Source organism: Myodes glareolus, chromosome 13, assembly GCF_982192425.1.
Source record: "Myodes glareolus chromosome 13, mMyoGla1.1, whole genome shotgun sequence".
Classification (NCBI taxonomy): Eukaryota; Metazoa; Chordata; class Mammalia; order Rodentia; family Cricetidae; genus Myodes; species Myodes glareolus.
This window is the reverse complement of record NC_142038.1, coordinates 64,264,543-64,286,194: the sequence shown is the minus strand read 5'-3', so window position 1 is coordinate 64,286,194 and position 21,652 is coordinate 64,264,543. Positions and strand designations below refer to the sequence as shown.

The window sequence follows — 21,652 nt, the reverse complement described above, 5'->3', positions numbered from 1 at the left end:
TCTCCCACTTACTGCTTTGTAAGTTCTCTTCTGCCCAGCATGTTTCCGGATTTGTTCTCCATTCGGCCCTGTTTCCACATGCATGGAATAGATGATGTCAAAGAAATCTTCAACCACGGCCACTCGCCTCAAGGATAGCTTCTCGTCCACTCCAACGCCATCCTGGAAAGGAAACATGACAACAAGAAAGGAACAACAACAAAAAGCACATTAGATTGATGAAATTAGTTGCATTTATCAGATGAAGTTGTTTAAACCAAAATATTTTGATAAAATGAACCAAAATCATCTCCAAGAAAACTTGGATGATTTGATGGCAATCTGTCTTCTTTCAAAACAAGATTTTTCTATGTAGTCCAGGCTGGCCTCAATCTCCTAGCCTGCTGTTTCCGACTGACACCATTGCACACAACAGTCCCACAGGTCTTCTACTACCCATACTAAACATTATAAAATGTTTGGATAACCAGGATTAATATGAAGTAAATCATATTGGCCCATCTCTTCCATCATATGAGTTCTTATACAGATTCCTAGTCATCTGCATAATTTTTTAAATTGTAAATTACATTTTAGGACCTGGTAATTATTACTATATTAATACCACTCCAGAGTCTGCTCAATTCATGCCAACTATATTTGAGTTGTTGGGTCATGACTGTTGTATTTAGTAAATAAGAAACAAGGATCAAATGTAGACCCGCTACCTCCAAACATCATAACTTAAGGTAACAACAGGCATCTCTCTCCAACTGGAGACTGGATGGCTGATTCAGTAAGAATTAGAATGTCACTCTCTAAAGCAGTGGTTCTCAACCTGTGGATCAGGGACCCTTTGGGGATCAAATGACCCTTTCACAGAGATTGTATATCAGATAACCTGCATATCAGATTTTTACATTACATGTAATTTACATTACAATTCATGACAGTAGCAAAATTACAGTAATAAAGTAGCAACAAAAATAGTTTTTTATTTTCTTTTAAAATAATCTTTTTTATTTTATATATCAATACCAGCTCCCCTCCTCCTTCCTTCTGCTACCCTAACCTTGCTCCCACCCACTCTTATTCACTCCTCAGAGAGGGTGAGACCTCCCATGGGGAGTCAACAAAGTCTGTCAACACTTGAGGAAGGACCACGGCCTGTATCTAGGTATCCCACCATAGGGAATGGGCTTCAAAATGTTAGTTCATGCACTAGGGATAAATACTGGTTCCTTTGTCAGTGGCTCCACAAACTGCCCAAGCCACACAACTGCCACCCACATTCATTCAGAGAATCTAGTTCAGTCCTATGCAGGTTCCCCAGCTGTCAGTTCAGAGTCAGTAAACTAGCTAAGGTCAGTTATTTCTGTGGGTTTTTCCATCTTGGTTTGACCTCTTTGCCCACATTATCTCTCCTCCCTCTCTACAACCGGACTCCAGGAGTGCAACCCTGTGCTTAGCTGTGGATCTCTGCATCTGCTTCCGTCAGTTACTAGATGAAGGTTCTATGATGACAACTAAGGTAGTAATCAATCTGATTACAGGGGAAGGGCAGTTTAGGTACCCTCTCCAGTATTGTTTAGATTCTTAATTAGGGTTATCCTTGTGGTTTTCTGGGAATTTCCCTAGTGCCAGGTTTCTTGCTAACCCCATAATGGCTCCCTCTATCAAGATATCTCTACTCGGCACTAAAAAAATAATAACATCTTGAAATTTGCAGGTAAATGGATGGAACTGGGGGAAAAAAAACATCGTGAGTGAGGTAACCCAGACCCAGAAACACAAACACAGTGTATATTCTCTCATTAGTGGATATTAGACATAAAGCAAAGGAGAGCCAGCCTACAGCTCACAACCCCAGAGAAGCCAGGAAACAAGGAAGACCCTAAGAGAGACATACATGGATGCCCCTAGGAGGGGGAAATAGACACAATCTCCTGAGTAAAGTGGGAGAGATTGGGAAGGTGTAGGGAGTGGAAAGGAGACAAGGGGAGGGGGAAGAAGAATATGAGGAATTTGGAAGGTTGAGTTGGGAAAGGACAAAAGGGGAGAGCAAGAAAATGGAAATAATTTTATTCTTGGGGTCACCACATCATAAGGATCTTTATTAAAGGGTCACAGCAATACAGAGGTTGAGAAGCACTGCTTATGGAACACCTAGTGTGTGAACAATGGATATCCCAAATGAATACATATTGAGCAAATTGCTTATGCGTGTCTGAATTCAAGTTTTCACATTGTAAAATGGGGACATTAGAAGCTGTTTCACAGGAGCATTGTAAGCGCTAAGGGAAATCAGGTATGTAAAGCATGCGACCCAATCTACCAAGCTATAAACCTTCAACTAATGTTGGCAGCATCTGCCACTTTAATAATCATATTACACTATAATTAAGGTCCTGTAGGGGTGTCAAGGATCACCATGTTATCTTCTGTTCAGGAAACTTCTTGGAGGAAATATGACTTAACATTATAGGGAGGTTTTTATGTTTCAGCAAAGCAGTGCCCAACCAAAAAAAAAAAAGTTGAAATGGATACTAAATCATATTCAATGGGAGGCTTGAGACATTATAAAAGAATTATAAAAGATTAATATTCCATGAAAAAGTTGATCTTATGTGACTGCAGAATAAAATCCATTCCTATTTGCAAAACCCATCTACACCCACATTCACATGCATACACATGCTCACACATACACATATATGTATATGAACACATACACATAGTGTTCCTGAAAAATAGCCTGCTGTAATGATCTTGCCATTGTTGCTTGAAAACACCATGAATAGTCTTACCCAGGAAAAAGCATATCAGATGATTATCCAATAGTCAATGATCAGCTCTGATAATATATATATAATCAATAAGTAACATAATACAGAGTATATACATATACACACATACATACAGTTAGCAATTTTTTAAAAAAAGAAGCCATGAATTTTAAAGAAAACAAGAGTGGGTACAATGGAGGATTGGGGGAAGGAGAAGAAAGGGGGAAATGATGTAATATAATATCAATTTGTTTTGAGATATTTGATAAAATCATGTAAAGATATGTCACTGTGATCAGTTCAATAAAAAGCTAAAAGCTAAATAGTCAATAGCTAGGCAGGAGGTATAGCAAGTTCTGGACAGAGAAAACTCTGAGAAGAAGAGAGATAGAGTCACCAGCCAGACACGCAGGAAGCAAGCATGCAGAAAGAGAGGTAAAAGTCACAAGTCATGTGGCAACCTACAGATAGACAGAAATGGGTTAATATAAGTTGTAAGAGCTAGTGGAACAAGCCTAAGCTATAGACTGAACTTTCGTAATTAATAAGTTTTTGCATCATTTTTTTTGCAAGCTGGTGGACTGAAGAAAAATCCATGTACATCATTTTTTAATTAATAAATAATGCTATGAAGGGAAATTATTCCAAGTAAAAGTTTTAAGCAGTCAATGGCTGAAAGGTAAGATTGTCTTCCAATAGCAACGCTAACAGGCTGAGCTACTGCAGAACAAAAATCAAGTCAACATTGATTATTCTTACACCTAGCTTTTACTTGTACATTTGCAATTTGCAGTAGGCTTTGTATGTAGTAAAGCCTGGAGCAGTATGCTCATATAATATCATATATGAGATCGCATAGTAGGTTCAATGATCAGGTCTTTTACCACCACTCAGTTTGAAGTGTTCCCTCACTGATGTTGACAGTTTCAAGTTTGGTTTCAGATCTTTCTCTTCTCTCTTTATTAAAGTCTAGGGGCACCCCTTTGATATGGGGATCCCCAAAATGGCACCACTGTGCCTTGTGACACAAGATCAGTACTTAGCAAGGACTACACAGAACTCAACAGTGAACTGCCTGGAAAGACACAGCTTAAAGGGCAGTGTACAAGAAAGCACAACTGGTCCCAGAGGTACCACACTAGCCTGCATCCCCCGTCATCAGACAGCATCCATCCTCCTAAGCGTAAATCTAAATTCTGACTCTGTCCACCAGTAAAGTCATCCATGAAACTTTATCTGCTTTTCTCCACAGCATAACATTAGACAGTACCTCCTCCTGTTTGTTTGCTGAAAACTCAAGTGCGCAATTTGTAAAATCTTATGAATGGAGGTAATGTATTTTTTTCAGAGATTCATTTGAAACTTACCCATTTACCTTCTTAAATCTAAAAATCATAACCTATTTATCCATTTTATCAAGTATTTGAAGATACTAAATATTGGAGAGCCTGTGTTGGTTACTAGAATTATCAAGATATGCATACACATACACATACATGGGCATATATACATCTATATACCTTGATATAATATAGACCTTTCTATAATACATACAACATATAATATATAATTGAAGACTTGATGATACCCACTGTCTAGTACAGGAAAGGGAAATTAAAGAAATGATTTCTGGGTGGTAAATTTTTGTTACTCTATATAACAGTTTGCTTAACAAAACGGAAATTGACTTTTTTCATAGTACGGGAAGTCAGAAGTCCAAAGTCAAGTGCCAACCAAACTCCATTCCATCTGGAATCCCCAGAGAAAAACAAATCACTCCTCCTGGGTTTCTGTCTACTAACCTTCTCTGGTTGGGCTTTCAAAACACGGTTTTCTCTTCCATATGCCTCTCTTGTACCTATCTTTCTTATGATAATATTAAAACTCATTAAGAAGGGACTGAGGAGATGGCTTGAGAGGACACAAAACCATATAAAGCCAGGCAGGGTAGTACACTCCTGTAATCTCAGTATTTCTTTTCTGAGAGGAAAAACAGAGACTGGGGAAATCCCATCATGGAGAGGGGATATCAGCATCAAATACCACTCCTAGCTGAGGAATTATTGGCAACTGAGAGCTATTGGGAGAAGAGGAGTCAATTTTCTTTAAGGGAGCACTTTCCAAGCACTGTAATGAGCACATTACAGTGGATGGTTATACTCCAGGAACACATAGACAGCTTGAGTACATACAGTGGATGGTTATACCCCAGGAACATGTAGACAGCATAAGTTGGAATAGATAGGTTTTACCAAGAAATAAATAGGACAAAAAGCTGTGTTTGAAGTAATGAGAGCACAGTCTAGTCTAGAAAAGGGAGAATAAAGACTTAATACTAATGTTTAATGTACTTTAATAAGAATAAAATTATTCTAAATTTAGATAAGAGTGATTTTTGTATAACCCTCTGAACTTATTGAAAACACTAAATTTTACTTTTAAATAATGACTAATATGCCATATGAATTATTTTCAACAGCACTGTTAAAATACAGTATCTAATAATTTGGGATGTTGAGCACAAGGATATGTGGGAAGAAAGTAAGAGGAGGGGGGTGAGATACTACATAGGTCAGAGGCAAAGAACTGGTCTCATGTGCATGGGGCCATATGTTTCACCCTGAAATAATATACAATCAAACTGTCCACCTAAATGTTGATGCTGGACAGTGTTGCTGAGTGGCTCAAAATCATGTAGCTATCCGCCTGGAGATTGGAAATAGACAAGAGTCCCAGGTAACCTCGGGTGCATGGGAGGGGGGGGATTGTTGGAAGGGGAGAGGGTTAGAGAGAAGGGAATAGGGGTGGAATGGGGAAAGCTCGGTGGACTGGGATGGGGGGGAGAAAGGAAGGATGGATATGGGATCAGGGAAGAATATATTTCAACAAACGGAGTCATTTCAGGGTCTACAGGAGACTTGATTATAAATGGGATCCCAGGTCCAAGGAGAGATCCCCAGATTGTTCTCTGAACAGAAGAGAGGGTGCCTGTAACGGCCTAGGCCCATAACCATACTGATGAATATTTTGCTTATCACCATAGAACCTTCATCCGACGATGGATGGCGATACAGACGGAGACCCACAGTGGAGCACCGGACTGAGCCCCCCAAGGTCCAAATGAGGAGCAGAAGGATGAAGAAAATGAAAAAGGAAATAGGACTGCGAGGGATGCGATCACCCACTGATACAAGGGGACGGATCTAGTGAGAGTTTACCAAGGCCAGTTGGACTGGGACTGAACGAACAAGTGATCCAACCAGATTCTCTGAATGTGGCCGGATTCTCTGAATGTGGCTGGCCCGGAGTCTTTCTGAAAAGCCATTGACAATGGCACTGGGACTTATTTCCTCTGCATATACTGGATTTTGCGGATCCAGTCTGTCTGGACACTCACCTTCCTGGACCTGGAGGGAGCGGGGAGGAACTGGACCTTCCCACAGGGCAGGAAACCCTGACTGCTCTTAGGGATGGAGAGGGAGGAGGGGAGGGAGGAGGGGGAGTGGGAGGGTGGTGGGAGGAGGGGCGGAAATGGAAACTTTTATAATTTAATAAAATTACTTTCAAAAAAAATTTATTAACTTTTCGTCAGCTATTCATTTGCAAAGATACAAAAAAAATCCCATTTATTCGAAAATTGACAATTTACCCATGAAAACAGTGCTGCATTCCAAGTTTATGTTTCATCAATGAGGAGATAATTACAATTATTTACATGGAATATTCACCCCCTTTTCAGCACAAACAAAAGGCTATGTTACCAGGAGGTCCAGGCTTGTCAGCACAGGGAACAGTGGAAAACAGCTTTAGCAAGGGCTCAGCCTATCAGACACAGTCTTACACCAAGGTTGTCAATGCTCCCTGAAGCATGCTGTTTCTGCCCTCCCTTGAAGCATTGGGTTTTTCTTGAGTATCATTTGAATTTTGCTTGGAATTTAAGAAGCAATAAACAATTCTTAATGTCTTTATTTAGATAATATGACTTCTTCAACTATCTGAGATTGTCATATAAAGATGGAGAGTGTTGAAGATACAATGAAGAAAACAAACACAAGCACCAAAAATACCCAATATAATACAAAAGCTAGAAGCTTCGTACTGGCTGATTTCAAGACTCACAGAAAAACCTACTATATTGTAATCAAGCCAGTCTGACATTAGCAAAATAAATAAATAGAGCCAAAGATCAACAGTGTGGAGTAGAGAATCCATAATACGTGTATATACGCACCCTCCAAAAATTAACTGAAACCACATCATAGGTAAAACTAAAACAATTTATGAAGCACTACAGATGACTGTGGGCATGAATAAAACACTTTGGATATAGCATCGAAGGCAAGATCTATGAAAGAACAATGCAACAAGCTAGATTTCCCTAGCAAGTAGGGGAATGCAATGTAAAAGATTTTATCTTACCCCAGTCGGACAGAACAACCAACAACAAATGCTGGAGGAAATTAAGAAAAGAGGGGAGTTTGGAAAAGGTAATCCTCATTCACTACTGACTGAACTGCAAACTTGTGAAGCTGCTATGGAAATTAATGTGAAGAACTATCAAAAAGTTAAAAATAAATCTATCATAAGACCAAGGTGTACTGCTCCTTGGCACATGCCACAAATACTAGCTCGGCCATGTTTATTGCTGGTCTAGTCACAATAGCTAGGAAAGAAATAAACCTAAATATTCTACAACCAGTGAATGGATAATGAAATATACTACATATACACTATGGAATACTATTCAACTATAAAGAAAAATGAAATCATCAATTTTCAGGTAATTGGATAGAAATAGAAACAACATGATCAGTGAGGTGTAACCCAGATCCAGAAAGTCAAACGCTGCATGTTTTATCTTGTGAGGGCTTTTAGGTGGAAATCTTAACCTATAAACACAAAGCCTGTAGTAACTATAGAAATTAGAAAAGTAAAGTGGAGCCATTTACAGGATGGGGGTTGGGAAGCAATAAAGAGGAGAATGGCAGGAAAGTGGAAGAAGGGAGATCTTCAGGGAAGGAGTAGGAGGTAAATACAGAATAAGGTGGGAGGAGAGCAAAGGGAAGTGGCAACATCCAAGCCATCTGATAGGAAAATGGAAAATGAAAAGGGGGCTTTTTAGGGAAAAGAGATGGAAAAACACAGAAGGAGGATGGTAGGTAAAACCAAGGAGTTCTATATTATATATTACTATAGTTTTAGTGATCTACTTAACTACTACCACAACAAAATACCAGACATGAGAATCACTCTTTTGTGTTGTTGGCCAGGGCTATCCAAAAGTTTCCCAAAGCAGCCAGCCTACTGTTGCTGCCCTTCGTTAACCCCTGAGGTGCAAGGTAACTTCCTAATGCTGAAGACACCACACACTTTATAGAACCCAGAGGTCGCTGAGTTAGAACTGATAAGAACTTCCCTTTGCTGAGGACTAGATTTCATAGTACCAAAGTCGTTATGCAAGGTTCCATAGGAAGAGACAAACAACAGTTCTACCCAGTTATGATTCCTATGAACCAGATCAATGACCATCATGTCTTGATAACCCTAAGGGTGCAATAGTATCATGCTTACCTTGGCAGTAATCTACAAATCTCAAATTGTACCTATGAACTATTCAACAAGAGGAATGCCATGTCTGGCACAGAAAATATGCCACACTATGCCTTGCTAGTGAAGTCACAGATAATGAAGGAGAATCTACAGTCATTAGCTTACTTAACCATTATTATTCCTAAGAACAACCTATACACACATTGGCCCTTATCTCCAGAGATATGTGTAGTCTACACTCATCATCAGGGAAACTTTTCTATACAACATATGAAGACCATTACAGAAAACCACAACTGAACAAAGTTGTGGATCTCAGTCCCAATCGATTCATCTAAAATACTTTCCTGAACCTAAGGCTCAGAAAATGTTCCAGAAGAAGGGACAGAAAGAGTCTAAGGGTCAGAGGATCATGGAGTTCGCTGTGAAATAGTGTCTCCTAGTAACATCAGAAGCTACAACCTAGTGCCTCACCAACCGGACCACTGAAATGTGAGCTTTACTGGGGTGATGCCAAAGAACATTCCAGACTGGACAGAGAATAGCTTAAGGGGTCTGAGCCATACACAAAGAGTTGAAAGCAGCTAGGAGAGAGAAAAATGGCTTTCCTCAAAGCAGAGGTCACTAATAGATTGTCCATTAACAAATGGTCAGCCCTGAAAACAAATGTATAAATGTCATATGAACTGAACAGGTTATATTAAGGATATAATATGTACATGCATTGTTATTGTTAAAAATTAAGGCAATGAGTTTGAAGGAGAATGAGGACAGGTATATGAAAGGGTTTGGAGGAAAGGAAAGGAGAGAAGAAATGTAATTAATTCATAAGTAATAAATAAATAAGTGTTACAAAGAAACTCCAAAAAAATCATTTTCTAAAAATGAAGCACAGACTGTAGTGTGTGTATGAACAAAAAATATGTTAAAGAACATTGTTATTCACAATATACAAAAAGGCCACAAACCTCAACAAAAACAGATTGGCCCATCTAAGCTCCAGAAGTCAGTTAACAGCCAGCTAACAGCACCAATTGGAAGAAGTGAGTGACTGATCTCCCAGCTAAACTGCCACAATCACTAGACCTTAAGCCCCAGGGCACATTCTGTGCCTTTTCCCCTCCCATCTCAGCCCCAGCAGTCAGCTATCTAGCAGGTAAGAGTCCTGCTGACAGACTGCTCTACCATGCCTACCCATTGGGCACTGTAACCTACAAGACCACTCTGCTGCCCAAACCCACTGAACTCTTCACCCTCCCCAGGGCCAAACATCTCCCACAAGATAAGTAGCCCCTAGAGACACAAGCGCCATCTGCACAGATAAGAAAAAAATGGCACTATAAGAATACATTTGATACCACAAACTACAAAAAAACTACAAACTCATGAAACTGAATTATTCTCATCTGAATTACCACTGAGTCAAGGAAGAAATAAAGAAATTAAAGACTTCCTAAATTTCAATGAAAATGAATGTATAACATCCCCACACCTAAAGGAAACAATGAAAACAGTGTTATGAGGAAAGTTCACAATAGCACTAAGTGCCCACATAAAGAATTTGGAGAAATATCTCACTAGTGACTTAACAGTGACAAAAAGAAGCAAATTCAACCAGGAGGAGGAATGGCAGGAAATAAACTCAGGACTAAAATCAATAAAATAGAAACAAAAAGAACAATATAGAGAAGCAATGAAACATAGAGTTGGTTCCTTGAGAAAATCAACAAGATTGAAAACTCTTGTCTAAACTAACTAAAAGGCAGAGACAGAATGTCTAAATTAGCAAAATCAGAAATGTAAAGGGGGACATAACAATAGACATTGAGGAAGTCCAAAAAATAATCAGGCCATACTTCAAAAACCTATAATTCACAAAATTGGAAAAACTAAAGAAATGGACAATTTTCTGGATAGGCATCACATACCAAAACTAAATCAAGACCAGATAAACAATTCAAATAAACCTATCACCCTAAGGAAATAGAATCTGTAGTGGCATTTCATTTGTATTTTAATAAATCAAGTTTGCCTGGAGGTCAGAAAAGTAAAGCAGCCACACTGACCAGTCTTACAGACCAGGCAGCAATGATACACACCTTTAATCCTAAATTAGTTACAGCACTAGCTTGCCATCGAAACTAGGTGGTAATGGTGCACACCCTTAATCCCAGAACTAGAGAGGATTATAAAATGGGAGGAGACAGCTCTTAGTTTCAGTCTCATTCTGAGGTTTCCCGGAGGAGAGATTTTCAGACTAAGGGTGATGTAAGAGTTAGTGCTGGCTCTTTTGGCTCTTTTTCTGGTCTTCAGGCAAACTTTATTAAGATACAAATGAAATGCCACTACGAGAAGCAGTCATTAATAGTCTCCCAATCCAAAAAAAAAAAAAAAAGCCGGCTACTCAGCTAATACCAATAGTCCTCAAATTGTTCCACACAACAGAAATGGAAGGAACATTTCCAAACTATTTATGAGGATAAAACTACCATGAAAACCAAACCACACAAAGATGCAACAAAAATAAAAGAGAATTACAGACCAATCTCGGTCATGAACATTCATGCAAAAAAATGTTCAATAAAATACTGGCAAACTGACTCCAAGAACACATTTTAAAAAATTGAGAGTGTGGGGGTCACGAGAGAGGGTAGAAGGGGAGAGAGGGAGAAAAGAAGAGAGAAAATAGAACTCAATAAAAACAATTTTAAAAGAAAGAAAAAAGAAAAACTATTGACCATGACCAAGTAGGCTTCATCCCAGAAGTACAGGTTGGTTCAAAATATGAAAATTGTCAATGTATCCACTTTATAAACAAATTGCAAGAAAAATGACCATTTCATTAGCTGCTGAAAAGGCCTTTGAGAAAATCTAACATCCCTTCATGATAAAGGTCTTGGAGAGATCAGGAATACAAAGAACATATCTAAACACAATAAAAGCAATATATAGCATGCTGACAGTCAACATCAAATTAAATGGAGAGAGAATCAAAGTGATTCTACTAAAATTAGGAACAAGACATGACTGTCCACTCTCTCCATATTTATACAATACAGTACTGGAAGTTTTAGCTAGAGCAATAAGACAACAAAAGGAGATTAGGAATAAAAACTGAAGAGGAAGGAGTCAAACTTTTCGCTATTTGCAGAAGATAAAATAGCATACATAAGTGACCACAAAAATTCTACAAGTGAGCTACAGCTGATTAACACCTTCAGTAATGTGGCAAGATTAATTCAAAACTATCATTAGTCGTCCTATATACAGATGATAAACAAAACTAAATCAGAGAAACTACACCCTTTACTATAGCCATAAAATATTAACTATATTGAGATAATGCTAACCAAATAAAAGAAAGACCTGTATCACAAGAATTTTAAGACTTAAAAGAAGAAAAATGAAGATGTCAGAAAACAAAAAGATCTCCCATGCTCATGGATAAATAGGATTAGCATACTATAAATAACAATCTTACCAAAAGTGATCTGCAGATTCAATGCAAGCCCTACCAAAATCCCAACACAGGCATCAAAAGAACAACATTCAATTTCATAAGGAAAAAAAAAACTGAGGATAGCCAAAACAATCCTGTGCAATACAGGAACTTCTGGAGCCATCACCCCTGACTTTGAGCTCTACTATAGAGCCAAAGTAACAAAAACAGCTTGGTATTGGCATTAAAAACAGACTTGTGGATCAATGAAATTGAATCAAAGACCATGACATAAATTCACATACCTATGAAAACCTGATTTTGACAAAGAAGCCAAAATTATACAATGGAAAAAGAAAGTTTCTTTAACAAATGATGCTGGCATAACTAGATTTTGTCATGCAGAAGAATGCAAATAGATCCCTATCTATTGCTTTGCACAAAACTCAAGTCAAGGGGATCAAAGACTTCAAAATAAATCCAATTACACTAAAATTGATAGAAGAGAAAGTTGGAAGTAGCCTTGAATACGTTGACACAGGAGACTACTTTCTAAATACAACACCAGTAGCACAGACATTGAGAGCAACAACTGAGAAGCTTCTGTATGTCAAAGGATATAGTCAATAAGACAAATGGCAGCTTACAGACTGAGAAAAGATCCTCACCCACCCCACATCTGACAAAGGCCTTATCTCCAAAGTATATAAAGAACTCAAGAAGTTAAACATCAAAATATCAAATAATGCAATTAAAAGAGGGGATACAGATCTAAACAGAGAACTCTCAACAGAAGAATCTCAAACTGCTGAGAGATACTTAAAGAATTGCTCAGCATCCTTAGTCATCAATGAAATGACAATCAAAATAACTCTGAGATTCCATCTTACACCTGCCAAAATGGCTAAGATCAAAAACACTGATGATAGCTTATGTTGGAGAAGATGTGGAGTAAGGGGAACACTCCTCCACTGGTGGGAGTGCAAACTTATACAGCCACTTAGGAAATCGATATGGCGGTTTTTTAGATAGTTGGTAATCAATCTACCTCATGACCCAGCTATACCAATTTTAGGAATATACCCAAAGGATGCACAATCATACCACAAGGACATTTACTCATCTATGTTCATAGCAACATTGTTCATAGTATCTAAAACCTGGAAACAACCTAGATGCCCTTCAACCAAAGAATGAATAAGGAAAAAGTGGTACATTTATATAACGGAGTATTACTCAGGTGAAAACAAAACAAAACAACAACAACAACAACAAAAAAAATGTTGACCTTATGAAATTTGTAGGCAAATGGATGGAACTAGAAAAACAATCATTCTGAGTGAAGTAACCCAGACCCAGAAATACAATCAATGGTATGTACTCACTCATGGGTGGTTATTGGGAGTAAAGTATAGGATAATCAACAGCCCAGAGAGACTAGATAACATGAGGTCCCAAAAAAGGATGCTTAGATTTCCCTGGGAAAGGGAAGTAGAAAAGATCTCCTGGGCAAACTGGAGGCAGAGGTTGGGGAGATGGATAGGGAAAGGCACTAGAGGGATTGGGTTGGTCAGGCTGAATGGATATGGGAAGCAGGTCGGAGGCAGGATGGAGGGGGAGAGCAACAAAAGAGGTATCTTGATGCGGGGGTGGGGCTCTTGGAGTTAGGGAGAAACCTGGTACGAGGGAAAGTCCCAGGAAACCACAAAGATGATCTCAACTAAGACTCCTAGCAATAGTGGAGAAGGTGCCTTAACTGGCCATCTACTGTAAGCAGCTTGGTGACTTCCCTAATTGCCATCAGAGATATTCTATCCAGTAACTGATGGAAGCAGAGGCAGAGATACACAGACATGCACTGTGCTGAGCTCTGAGTCTTGTGAAAGAAAGGGAGAAGGAACTGTACCAGCCAGGTGGGTCATAATGGGGAATCCACAGAGACAGCTGAACTGATCTCGTTGGAGCTCATGGATGCTGGGCCAAGAGTCAAGGAGCTTCCTGGGACCGAACTAGGCCCTCTGTGTGTGTGTGATAATCATTTAGCTTGATCTCTTTGTAAGGCTTCTAACAGTGAGATCAGGACCTCTCCCTGGTGCTTAGCTGGCGTTTGATAACCTGTTCCCTATGCTGAGACCAGCTTTGATATAAGGGGAAGAGATCATTCCTGCCTCAATTGATGTGCCATACTTTGTGCAAGCCCATAGAAGGCCTGCCCCTTTCTGAATGGATATATCAGAGGAGTAGATGGGGAGGGAGGAGAATGGGGAAGGGAGACAATGAGAGGAGAGGAGGGAGGAGAAATTGGTTGGTATGTGAAATATAGAGTAGGCAAATGAGTATCTAAAAGAAAGTTCTACACCATTTGCCAATTAGAAAATGCACATTAACCAGGAATCTCACTACCCGCCTATTGAAAGGACTAAAAGTCCACCAAAAGCTTTCAAAACCATACATCAACTATAGAAGACAAATTAACAGTTTCTTTTAAAAATATTAAACATACTCTTTATATATAAGTCAGTATTCACAGTATTAGGTATTTATCACAGGAAGTTAAAGTTTTACACACACACAAAGAAAATCTACACAAGGATACTTATATCAGCTTTGTTTACAGTGGCCATCACTTTGAAATAGGCAAAATGACTTTCAGTAAATACATAGATTATATGACAACCAGAGAATAGAATATTATCTACCACCAAAAAGAAATGATCAATCCACTCAAGAAAAGATACAGAGGGATCTAACGTGTGAACTTCTAAATCAAAGGCATGATTCTAAAAAGAATGAGACAGTAAAGAACTGGTAGGTGCTGGGTTGTGGGAGGAGAGATGAATATATAGATGAGATTTTTAGAACAGTTGAATTATGCTGGATGCTACTATAATGGTGAATACATATGCCATCTGCCATTTTGGTGATAATGGTTTATCAATGGCTTGCTGGTGGTAAGGAATCCTGATGGCATTGGCCTGGATAAGTCTATGGGGATGGTGCATACTTAGAAAGATCTAGTTTTAATTAATGTGTCTCTGCAAATGTAAAATCTATTGGTGTAGGAGTGAGCTGAAAAATAGGGTACAGAGACCCATGGAGAGCAAGACCACCACTCCCCTGAACGGCAATGAAAAATACCCTACTCAAGTTCACCGAAAGCCAGCCAGCTCACAGAATTTTACAAACTAAACCTATTCAATCAAAAATGTTGAAAGCTTATAGAAAACTAAAACACACCAATAAAATGTTTATATACCTTTCAGTATGTGTATCTCTAAACGTGTTTTCTTGATTTTTTTTAAAAACGTCATTCATGCATAGCAGCATGCAGACCAACCTGGGAAAAATGTCAATATTACATCTCAAAAACAACAACAAAAATATGGTAAAAAGCAGTGTTTTCCAGGGATAAAAACTTTTACTTCCTTCAGTATTCTTTTAGCAAAGAAAATTTCCCCAAGAAATAACAGCCAAGTCTGAACAGCAAGCAGGTTTAAACTGCTGAGCTCTGTAAGTCAGCAAATGCCCAGGGTTGTGTGAGCAATTGGGCACTAGACATGAATAGAACCTGCACACTAAAACAGGACAGTCACAGGCCAAGGTCTACCTGCAGGGACACTGAGGACTGGAAGAAAATCAGATCTATTCTCTTGCAAAGAAGCAGGGCAAGGTGACACATTTTGCTTTCCTTTGCTTTTGCTTGAAGAATAAGAATTTCTGTTTTGAAGGGAAGAGGAAGGAAATTTGAGAGATACAGATCTCAGAGCTAAGAACCACAATAAATCTTTAACCAGGACAATATCGTCTTTAGAATCTACCCTTGAATAAGCAGCAGGAGAACTGCATATAGCCACAGAATGACTATATTTAAAGCAGCTAGACAGAGATGACAGATCAGCTTCACAAAATAGCAGGTCGTCTGTCAGCAAACGTCTCCATCCACAGTCAGAAGGCATTGGAATAGCATGCCAGGTCTCTGAGTGAATGTATACTGATGGATGCTTGTATGAACAGGCAGTTATGGTGGAAGAATGAGCATTTCCAGGCAAACAAACTTCATAAACAATATCACCTTATTATAGAACTTAGGAAGTCCTGCTGACTGAGAATTGCTAGAAGAGTCTAGAAGGGAATGCTCAAATTCTAAGTCAGATTTATTTGTAGCATCTTAGAGATCTTTAGAACTTCTCCCATACTGTAACAGATATGTCCATTTGTATGAACTTGCCTAGCAGAGATTATTTTTGCCAGTGTTATTCAGGAAATGAAACTGCACTGTGAAGACTAAATAGCTAAAGTTAAGAACAAGTTTTGTTTCTCTCTGTGGAAAATAACTCGGTCTTCTGTCTGTGTTTATTCAAACAATGGTGCTGTTAGATGTTTTGTGAAGTGAGTGTGTGCATGTGCTAATTACAGACATAGAAATAGGATAGTTGTTACAGGTTTTAATGTTGTTCTTCTCATACCATTTTGAATACTATAAAATAATAGTAAGTTTACTCAAGGCCAGGAGTTATAAAACAAGATGAATGTCTCTTTTTCTTAACTGATTTTGTTTTCAATTATCTGTATATTTTGCACATTAGTGCAGTGCCTGTAGAGGCCTGAAGAGGGTGTTGGATCTCATGTAGTAGGATTTACACATAGTTGTGAACTATCTGATATGGGTATTGGGGATCAAACTTGGATTCTCTGACAGGGGAGCCAGTGTACTAGACTAACTGACCACCCCTCCTACTCCAGAGTTCATTTGCTCCTCAGTTTTATATCATCAGTGATTATTAAAACTTTCAGATTGTTGACTATGACATGTATTATCAGTCTCAACTCTTCATAATAACTGTCTAGTTCCAATTTACCTTAGGAATGCTGAAGCTCAGAGAAATGAATATGTTACCCCAGGTGACATAGCTACAAAACGGCAATAGATAGGCTAACAGATACGGCATAGCTGGATCACTTCAGTAACCTATGGCATCTCAGAAAAAGATACGAGCCTAACCAACTGCCCAAAGATATGTGTGAGTCATGGTGTTTAGTCTGTACTTAGTGCTTTAGACAGAGGCTATATTACAGTGAAAAATCTCAAAATATTTTAATTGAAGTAAAACAGAAACTGATTGTTCTCTGTAGCGTGGCAGTTCTGGCACCTGGAACACATACTTTCCAGACTTTTCCAAGACAGTGATATCTTCCAGCATGGAAGAAACATGGAAGAGAAGTCAGTAATGAGCAAAGCCCACCGGTCCTACTGTTCACCATACCCTGAATGCCATCTCAAAACCCACATAGGAGCAAAGCTGAAAAAAGCAGCCAGGTGTTCCGTGGGCTGGGTTATAACTTGGCCAATTAAATATTTGCTCTGCAACTACAAGGACCCAAGCTTGACTCCTAGAATCTCTTTTCAAAAATGGGCATGGTGGCCCAGGCTTGCATTCTGAGGAGCAGAGAGATAAAGAAGGTGGAGTCCTGAGGCACATTGGTCAACTAGCTTGACTACTTGGCAAACTCTGGGTCAATGGAAGATACTGTTTCTAAAATCAATAATGTGGAGAACTCCTGAATAACTATATTCAAGGTTGTCTTAAGAAGTCTGTGTGCATACATGTGTGTACACACACTTATAGATGATGGGCAACAGGCAGCCATGTGCACCGCTGAAATGCAAAATGCTGTTACTCAAAAGGATGAAAAGAATTAAAGATGGAAGACAGTTGGAAGTCTGCCAACATTTACCATAAAAATCTGTTAGAAATGCAAGAGACACACAAAAATGGGAGGGTACATGATAAGGCAAAAATGCAGGTTGAAATCCAATGGGGGACAATCAAATACTTAGACAAAGAAAACTGTTTAATAAAATAGTTAATTAGAGACTTCCTCTCAATAAAATAATTAAATAACATAGAGAAAGTGCAAAAAATGTAAGTGTATTGAATGATGTGAGTTTATGCAGAGTAAGTACACACATGCAGGGGGCACTCAGGCCAGTTAACAATTGAAGTCTTCACAAGCTTCCTTGTGGCTCTGCCTGAGCATAGCCCACGCTTGTCTACCCAAACACAACCACTACATCACTGCTCAACACAGACTGGCGATTTCCCACTGCTGCATCATGAATTGTGGCATGTCTCAGTTTTATTAAATTATTTGCCATAATTCACTCTTTGATCTCAAGTTGAGCATTGGAGAGACCTCTTATTTTCAGCTGTCAAAAATAATCCTATTGCAACATTTTTGTCTGCCTCTTACCTATTGCTTTAGAATATTACTCTACTTAGGGTTACTGTTCTATAATGAAACACCACGACCGAAAGCAAGTTGGGGAGGATTTTTTTTTTTTACTTATATGTCTACATTATAGTCCACCATTAAATGAAGCCAAAATAGGAGCCTGGGGGTGGAGCCTGATGCAGAGGTCATGGATGGGTGCCATGTACTGTCTTGCTCTTCAAGGATTGCTCAGTTTGCTTTATATAGAGAACCCAGAACCAACAGCCCAGAGGTATTCCCACCCACAAGGGGCTGGGCTCTCCCACACTGTTCTCTAGTTAAGAAAATGCCTTATATGCGTATCTGCTTACAGTTAAATGTCTAGAGGCATTTTCTCACCAGAGGTTCCCTGCTCTCAGATAAAACTATAGCTTGTGTCTAGTGGAAATGAACGCAACCAGCACAAATGCCCAGTCAAATAGGATAGTTTCTTCAAAATGTATGTATGTGTGTTTAGTAACGTTTCTTCATTTTTTCTGTAATTGAAAATAGATTTTTTTCCTCATGTAATATATACTAATTACAGTTTCTCCTCCCTCCACTCCTCTCAGTTCCTTACCACCCCCACTCCCATCTGGATCCCCTCCCTTTCTCTCCATCATTACAAAGCTAACAGGATTCTAAGGGACAATAGTAAAATATAATGTAATATAGAAAGATAAAGCAAAAACTAACCGATCAGAGGGGGACACGACAAACAGAAGGAAAAGAGCCCAAGAGTAGACAGAAGAATCAGAGACTGATTCATTTACACACACAGAATTCCATAAAAACACGAATGTGAAAGACAATACATATACAAGGGACCTGGTGCAGACCCTTACAGGCCCTGTGTATGCTGCTATAGTCTCTGTGAGTTCATATGAGCTTTGATCATGTTGATTAGAGGGCCTTGTGTTTCTGGTTTTCTCCATCTCCTCCGACCCATAATAAATCTCCTTTGTAATGTGTATGAGTGTGTGCCTGTGTGAGTTTATGCATACCACATGCCTGCAGGAGAATGAAGAGGCCAGAAGAAATCACCAGATCCCCTGGAACTTGAGTTATTGGCGGTTGTGTGCTGCTACGTGGGTACTGGGAACTGGATCCAGGTCCTTTGTAAAAGTAGCAAGTACTTTTAACTGCTGAGCATCTCTCAGCCCTGTATTTAACTTTTGTAGATGATGTTGAGGAGTTTGTTCAAGTAGCCATATCAGTTTACTGTCCCTGTAACAGTAATTGTTCAACATTCCCATCAACACCTGCGTTGTCAATCATTCTGCCATTCTCCAAAGGGAACGATAATGTCATTCAATCATTCTGTCACTCTCCAGTGTGATGGTGTTGACTTCAACTTGCCTTCTCTGATGATTTGAGGTTGAGGTGAAGATCAGCAATTATCTGTATAATTGGCATAGACCTTGCCTTCTAATTCCTCTTTGTCTGTTGCCAAATTTTAATTGATCTTTTCCGTATTTGCATGAATTCTTTATTTAAAGCAATTGCATGTTAATGCTGTGCCAGCTTTTAACTTTATGAATAATATTTTAATTTTGTGTGAAAGATGGTAAGAATAGCTTTATATTGGATATTCTTTATATCCAGTATTCCTTAAATATCACGCAGATGGGCCAACCTCAGTGGCACAGGCCCATATCACCACCACATGGTGAGCTCCTCTCAAGCCTGGGTTATACAGGGACAAGATATACAAAATCTGAATGGAATTGCATTTAAATTGATAATATGTGTGTATGTGTGCATGTATGCACAGGTACACATGCATGAGTGATGTGTATGTATATATATTCATTGGGTGAAATCAATTAAAAATATTTAGATATAAAGTAATAATCATTTTTAAAGATAAAGCTTTATTAAGAATTACTTCACCGACTTGTTCAGTTTATACAGACAAGCCTTGATAACTGAGTGCAAAGCGAGAGATCCCTTGACTAGACCAGCAGACTGTCAGATGTCACACAGAAACTGAAGAACTGTAGCTTCATTGTGAATTAGCAGAACATGAAGTCTAGCACAAAGCATGTGGCCATGGTTTTCTTGTCTTATTATTATTATTTGTTATTTTATCTTCGCTCCATGATTGAAAATTGCTTCCCCATTTTCTTTTCTATCACGAACAAGAAAATAATCTCAAAGAAATGAAAATTAAGGCATAGAAAATGTTTTCTCAAGCAAGTTTCCCCAGGGCAGGAAGTTTGAAGACAACCCTCTCAGCCCCGACTCTAGCCATGGCCCTCCCCTTACTCGGATTCCACATGCTGAGGGTAAGTTGCATGTAGACATTGGAGCCTCTTTCAGGTGATCACACTGCTATGTATGCTAGAGGGGGCCCCTGGAGTCCTCTGTCATTGCAATCACCATGATTGTCTGCTAACACATACTGGCACCTGTCAGGAATGTGTCCGGGCTGTTCAATTCTGGAGCCCATATTCTTCACTATTATCCTCTATCTCTTTTTCCTTGTTGTATATGTTGTGTGACCACCATTGAGAGAGCCCTACGAGATTAAAAATTATAACCATTGGATTCTGTGGCAGGGATCTGGATGTAGAAAGCTCCATATGGCACAGAGTCCTCTGAGGACAGAAATGAGATGAGGACACACCAGTGGGTGACAAGAAAGATCACCGAAAATACCACCTGTCTGTTCCTCACCACCCCCTCCACGTCCCTCTCTGACATCCATGGAAAAGCTCCATCATACTTCACTTCTCCATGTCCAAATTCCCACCTTTCTAATTCAATCTCCACCCTAAAGTCAGATGATCTTTGAAAAGGCTGGAACAATTTCTACATCCCTTCTTTGAAACATTCTCTGCCTCCCCATTGCACATTGGAAGAAATCCAAAATTGTTGAGGTTCACAAAATCCTCAAAAGTCATCCCCTGTCCATTTCCTCCCCTACCACACCCACTTCCTCTTCTCACTACTCTAGTTCACTCCGTTAGAGCTAACCCACCTTTCCCTATGCACAATGCCTTGTTAGAATGCCTCCAAAGGTAAGATGTTTACCAATGAGCATTGAGAGGGGATGAGGTCGGTGGGACTCTTCCGCTTTAAATAGAATTAGATTTTCTTCTCTTGAGACTTTTCATAGGTCAACAATCCTCCTCTGCATTCCATCCTGTCTACCACATGATAGCACAGTGTCCTCTCCCTTCAGAGGACACAGCCCTTATCAGACACAAAATACCAGCGCTGTGACAGTGGACTTTCAACTTACAAAAAGTGAGAATTTGTTTTTTATTTTATTTTAAAAAACATCCAGCCTATGAAATTCTCTTGTAGGAGCAAGAGTGGACTAAGGTACCCCTTTGAGATTTTTGTCATTACTGCCACCTCTACCTGATGGTTGTTTTTCCAAAAACTGATATGTTTGAATTATTCTCATCCTCACCCCAACACATAAACCTGTTGTTGTATCTAAAACATTCCTCTCAACTCATTTTTAACACATGCTATGCAGTTCACTTCTCCTTTAGGCTTTAGGAAATCTGTAAGTTAAGCCCATAGCTATAAATGTATCACTTTCTCTGCTGCTTGATTAAGGCTTCAAAACACTATTTTCCTGTTGCCTGAAAAATATCAACAGGAACGTCTGATGAGACCAAATGAATGGACA

General features: G+C 39.1%; 1 protein-coding gene across 7 annotated transcripts in view; it reads right to left on the bottom strand.

Moving 5' to 3' along the window:
• Nol4 (nucleolar protein 4) overlaps positions 1-21,652 on the bottom strand; it is a 331,009-nt gene that overhangs the window by 242,528 nt on the left and 66,829 nt on the right. For 6 of the 7 annotated variants that reach the window (XM_085700071.2, XM_048442653.3, XM_048442654.3 and 3 more), the window contains exon 2: positions 13-162. In XM_085700071.2, coding sequence (XP_085556197.1) covers positions 13-162 — 150 coding nt within the window. Of the gene's footprint in view, positions 1-12; positions 163-21,652 lie in introns of those variants that run through there. The other variant, XM_085700070.2, reaches the window with a different exon arrangement.